Consider the following 6,000-nt stretch of genomic DNA (forward strand, 5'->3'; position numbering starts at 1 on the left):
GGAAGGAGGGAGGGAATCTGCTGGCAGCGGCAATCAAGAGAAAGCCCTCCTCGCCAGGAGCAGGTCCAGAGAGATCGGAGCCCCCAGCCACCTCTCCCCGACTCACATCTCTTCCTGCCCGGGCCCTGTGTCCCTCCCACCTCCTCCCTGCCTCCCTTTGCTGTCCCTCGCTGGCCTCACCCCAGGGCCTTTGCACTGGTCAACCCACAGCCTGAGAGCCTGTCCCAGGCTCCCTGGGTTCCTCCTCGCCTCCAAGCATCCACTCAGACCCCCAACGTGACAGGACTCCTCTGTTTAAAGTGTGACCCCCACACACCATGATCTCTCCTTTATCCTTTCATTAGGGACTGTTATCGCCTTCTACCATGTTTCTGCTTTATCTGCTCCCTGCGGGAAGGCCAGGGGTCTGCGTATCTCGCTTGGGGCCACAGGCCCAGGCCAAGGTCAAACAGTACTGCCAAGCGCTGAACGCATATTCAGTAAGCATACCTCATGCCTTAAGCACTTTCTCTGCACAAGCCCCAATCTATTTAATCCCTACTCAACCCTACAAAGAGCGTAATTATTGTAACCCCTATTTTAGAAAAAGGGGATTAAGTCCCTTGTCTAGGATGTTACCAAGGGGGCCAGACAGATAGCACAGCGGTGTAGAGCACTGGCTCAGGCAAGCTTAGGCAAGCGCGCAGGGACTGGGTTCGATCTCAGGCAACCACCGGCCACCCCACCCCCTGGGTGGGCTGAGCCAGCCACAAAAATAAATAAACAAAATGTTACAAATACGCAGCGACAGGCATCAAGTGACTTCATCCGCCCTAGAAAGTGAAATAGAACCATTAGGGCGAGTAACAGTCCTGTTTCCTAGCTGAGGAAGCCGAGGCTCAGGGCCCTCATAACTGCGTCATTCCTGCCTGCGCCACTTCTCTTAGGGAACCTGTACAAGCTGGCCGTGGTGGTGCACACCTGCAATCGCAGTATTCGGGTACTCAGGAGGCTGAGGCAGGAGGATCATGGCAAATTCAAGACCATCCTCGCTACATAGTGAGTTCAAGGCCACCCTGAACTGCATAGTAAGGCCTTGACTGAAAAAAAGTTGGTTTTTTTCTTTCTTTTTTTCAAGAGGCTGAGGCAGAAGGATCACAAGTTTGAACCCAGTCTGGACAACTCAGGAAAACTCTTTCTAAAAAGTAAATAAAGAGGGTCAGGAAGATAGCTCAGTAGAATAAGTGCTCGCCTGGCAAGTGCAAGGTCCTGCGTTCAATCCCCAGTACCACCAAAAAACAAAAAAAAAAAAGTAAATAAAGGGTTGAGGAGATAGCTCGGCAGTCTAAGCACCTGCCCAGCAAGCGCAGGGACCTGGCCGGGTCTGATTCCTAGTACTACATGCTGGGCACACTGTGCCACTCAAACCGGGCATGGGGCCACACACCTGTAACCGCAGCGCTGGGGAGGCTGGCACAGGGGGACCACTACAAGTCTGAACTGCATAGTGAGACTGTATCAAATAAATAAATAATTTTTACCTTTCTACAACTTTAGTTTCCCAGATGAACTGACAACCCTAAGGACTGCTTCTGTTCTGCAGGAATCTGGGAGGAGGTGCCACAGGCTCTCGTTCAGTATCTCTGGTTCAACACAGATGTGTGGGAGGAGGGTGCAGAGCGAGTGCGGTGAGGCAGGGACCGGCACTGCAGCAGGGCCACCCTGGGAAGACTGAAACAAACTCTGACGCACAGCTTGAGAGTATCTTACTTCTGGTTCACTCTTGCCACTGACAAAGAAACTAGCTGAGGGAATAGTGGCCCCAGACCCCCCGAATGTGTGCTCTTGGCACGGTGCTAAGGAGCTTTTGCTCCTTTTAAGCGACAGGGTTGCACGGCATTGCCCAGGCTGACCCAGGCTCCCTGGCGCCAGCCACCCTCCTGCTCCAGCCTCCCAAGCAGCTGGGACTCTGGGTGGGTGCATGCCGCCCCCAGGCTGCAGCAAGCATTTTCATTCAACTGCCTCCCCGCGTCCTTCTGGCATTCTCACTGAGAGAGCATCCCCCGATTTTTAGAAGTGGAAACAGAAGCTCAGGAAGGCCAAACAAGCCATGCAAGATCACAAAGCAAATGAAATGGCTTTGTAGGTGACCACCAGAAGCCCGGATGAGAAAGATGGCCAGGCAGAGGGCCCCGGCCTGGCTTGGGTTTTAGGCCAGGCCCAGTTACCCCTAAATCCATACCTTTCTGCCACAACTGAAAGTCTGCAATGTGCTGGAGACAAGGAAGCAAAGGAGGGAATTCTAGGTGTCTGGGAGGGCAGGAAAAAGGATGGGCGGTTGGCGAGTGCTCTGTGAGCTTCCTGGCTCATCTGTAATGTGTGAGGGACAACAAAACTTCCACCCCATAGCTGGGGGATGCAAGACAACAGGCCTATCATCTCAAGATTCGGGAAGCTGAGACAGGAGGATGTACAAGAGTTCAAGACAATCTGGGCTACACAGTGAGACCCTGTGTCAAGCATGCACACACATAACACCCCCCCCCCAAAGCACTGAAGACAGAGAGAACAGCCTGGGCCAGCCGGATGAACAATTGTCCTGTGACTGTTAACAATAACAACAATTATGACAACAGTAACAAGTATGATGATGCCAACAGCATGAGGATGTTATCAGGTGGCGGGACACACCATCCTAGGAGGGGTACTTCCTGGAATGGAGAAGTGGCCACCCCTGTCCGGGCTGGCAAGCCAGGAAGTGAGGTGGGGTGAGAGGTGAATCCAACGGGAGCTGTTGTCACTCCTGCACTGCCTGATTGCTAGAATCGGCCAACGAGACAGGGTTCCTAGTTTAGATGATGGGGCCCTGGCAAAGTGTCTGCCTCCAGTGGCCAAGTGGGAAGATAAGGCTGGTGCGGGCCAGGATCCTACTCACTCCCCCGGAACCCGGGAACTGTGTTCCAACTTCATCCTTCAAGTCTCTCCTCCTCCTCCCTCCTGTCACCCTTTGTCAAAAAGGTTTGGGCTAGACGCACAGGGATGAGCTGCCCTGGGGAGGGCAGACAGAAGGACTCGCTGCGAAGGAGCCAAATCGCAGCAGGGAAGAAGCCGAAGTCTTCTGGCTCTTCCCTTAGGAGCACCAGACGAGAGGTCGCTACAGCCCAAGCACGCACTTGGCAGAAGCCAGCGAAGACAGCCAGGCCGAGGGGCTGATTCAACGCTGGTTCGTGAGGGACACAGATGGGCTGCGGGACAGCACAGGTCACCCAGGACAGCAAGGGGGCTGCCTGAGGGGCGGGGCAGGACAGATGGACAGCCAAATGGTGGTAGTAGCGAATCCTGTCTAGACAGCCAACAAGAGGGCGTGGGTTGCTCCAGATATACGAACCGCCAACTACTCCGCAGGGGTACGGGAACAGATAATCTAGAGGGCAGGTTCCGCCCCTGATGGACGGACAGACACAGGCGCAGGGCGATCTATCCCTGACCCTCTCGGGCAGCCAGAAAGGTGAGTTCCCCACACAAGCCGAGACCGGATACACAGCGGGGATCCACCGCATCTCCGGTTCCAAGCCACTCAGCCCGTGAGAGCTGTGGTCTGTGCCCGAATCCTGCAAGGAGCCCTCCGCGCAGGACTTGCGACAGCGCCCGCCTCTCCGTCCCTGTCCCGTTCCGTCCCGTCCTGTTCCGATCGCGGTCGCGGGCACGCAGGCGCCACAGTTACGCTGGCAGCGCAGGGCGCGCCATTCCCGGGCCGCCCTCCGCGCCCTAGGCCGCCGCCCGACCGAAGCTCCGCCGCGCTCGCTCACCGGCCCACGAAGTTCTCGAGCACCGAGCTCTTGCCGGCGCTCTGGCCGCCCACCACGGCGATCTGCGGCAGGTCCAGGTGGCAGCTCTGGCCGATGGAGCTAAAGGCGTCCTGCAGCTTGTTGACCAGCGGAATCAGCTCTTCCATCCCGCGGTTGCCCATGGCGCCGGCAGGCCCGGCCGGAGCGCCTCGCGCCCCCCGCCCGTCCTCGACCCTCAACGACCCGCCCCGCGGTATCTTTGGCCGTTGCTCCCCGCCCGCCCGGGCCTCGGCGCGACACCCGCTCCCGGCTCGGCCTCACGGTCGCCGCCTCATCCGGTTCTCAAGCGACACCCGACCCAAGCGACCTCCCGCCCCGGCTGGGGCTGCACCCAAAACCCTCCTGCTGGCTCAGATTGGTCGGTCCCACGGCCACTCCTGTCTATAAGCCAATGAAAGGGTGGTACGGGACTATGTCTCAGTAAGCCGTCCCCCTGGAGACTTCTCTGGGAGTTCATTGGAGAGAAGAACTGTCACTGTTAAGCAATAGGCCAATAGCAGTAGAAAACTGGGTTGTCAACGCCAGGAGGCGGTGTTTCGGGAAAAGACACGCTGACTCCACCCAATAGGAAGAGCCACTCTTACTGGCTAAGATATATGCCAATCAATAAAGTTTGCCAATGACACTAGGGATCGATCCTTAAACAAGGGTTTGTCACTCGCCGCTAACTAGTTCCCTAAATATTTCCCATTGGCCTATATAAATATCACTTCGTGCCACAGCCAATAAGATAAAAGAGGTGGGGGGCTGGTGAGATGGCTCAGTAGTCTAAAGCACCTACTTAGAACAAGCTAAGCCAAGCAAAGCAGAGGGACCGCGGTTCAATCCCCCAGCACCACATGCCAGCCAGCCCTGCCCCCTGGTGGGCTGAGCTGGTCACACACACACTAAATAAATAAATAAATAAATATTAAAAAAAAAAAGATAAAAGAGGTGGGCCTCAGTACCTGAGTCTTGATTCTGATTGAGAATTATTCCTGTCAATAAAAAAAAAAAAAAAAAAATTCCCGTTTTCTCTAGTAATTCAGTCTACTGAGGTAGGAAATAAGGTTCTTCGAAGGGCGACACCTCGTGGTAGGACTCGGTGATCGTCAATTCTGAGTTTCCGGGTTCTAGAGAAAACCACAAGTTCCAGAATGCATCTTTGGTTCCCATTCTGAAAGCCGGCCGTGAGAGCAGGATCCCAAAGCGGCCTCAGGGTCTGCGTTAGTGGTCTAGTGGAGAGCATAGCTGCCCTCCCCGGGGGCCTCAGAAAGTCAGGCGGCGCTTGCCGGGGAGCGCAGGCTGTCAAGTCAGCCCTGGCCAACGAGATGCGCCCCGGGCTTTTGCTGGGAATTGATGAGGGCAGAGCTCCCGTTTGCCTACACATCATGGATGTTTTTGAGAAATCAGTGATGATCAACGGGGTCCCATCCCTAATGCAGAGAAGGTCACGCTGTGCTGCAGGCAGCCATAGAAGCTCTGGGATCTGGAACTCTTGAGCAAGAGTCGATCTCCCTGAGCACACGAGCCAGGGAACAAGGCGCTCGGTGAGGAGGCCGCGGCCATGCGGAAGGAGGAAGAGGAGGACAGGCATGAGGTGCACAGGGCACGGTACAGGCCAGGGGAGGAAGGTGCCCGCCCCACGACGCCAGATCGCAGATCCCATACACATGGGCAAAAACACAGCCAACAGGATGTGGGACGGCAGCCTTAACACTGACTGCAAATACCGGGAAACAACCTCAAGTTGTCCATTAAAGGAGTTGGCTGACCACCGCTCCGAAGGCACTGTGAAGAAGGGTAGGAAGCTGTCCGTGCAGTGGCATAAGACTTGGGCAAACGCAAAAAGCCATGAGAACAGCACCCTCCAAGCTGCAGATATGCATTAAAAAACTGTACACCTGGGCTGGAGAGGTGGCTCAGTGGTCTAAAGCACCTACTTAGAACAAGCTAAGCTAAGCAAAGCTCAGGGACTGCTGTTCAATCCCCCAGCACCACATGCCAGCCAGCCCCGCCCCCTGGTGGGCTGAACTGGCCACACACACATAAAGTAAATAAATAATTTTAGGGCTGGAGAGATGGCTCAGTGGTCTAAAGCACCTACTTAGAACAAGTTTGGCAAGGCATCAGGGACCGCAGTTCAATCCCCCAGCACCACATGCCAGCCAGCCCCGCCCCCTGGTGGGCTGAG

At 55.6% G+C, this 6,000-nt stretch overlaps 1 protein-coding gene across 16 annotated transcripts in view; it reads right to left on the reverse strand.

Annotated features, from left to right (window-relative positions):
- Dnm2 (dynamin 2) overlaps nucleotides 1-4,131 on the reverse strand; it is a 79,099-nt gene extending 74,968 nt beyond the window's left edge. For 9 of the 16 annotated variants that reach the window (XM_023717140.1, XM_004632855.2, XM_023717137.1 and 6 more), the window contains exon 1: nucleotides 3,789-4,128. In XM_023717140.1, the coding sequence (XP_023572908.1) occupies nucleotides 3,789-3,949 (161 nt within the window). In that variant the 5' untranslated portion in view covers nucleotides 3,950-4,128. Of the gene's footprint in view, nucleotides 1-3,788 lie in introns of all 16 variants that reach the window. The other 7 variants (XM_023717141.1, XM_023717139.1, XM_023717138.1 and 4 more) reach the window with 3 other exon arrangements.
- Between the last annotated feature and the right edge of the window lie 1,869 nt (nucleotides 4,132-6,000).

Source organism: Octodon degus, unplaced genomic scaffold, assembly GCF_000260255.1.
Source record: "Octodon degus isolate 3935 unplaced genomic scaffold, OctDeg1.0 scaffold00050, whole genome shotgun sequence".
In the NCBI taxonomy this organism is placed as follows: Eukaryota; Metazoa; Chordata; class Mammalia; order Rodentia; family Octodontidae; genus Octodon; species Octodon degus.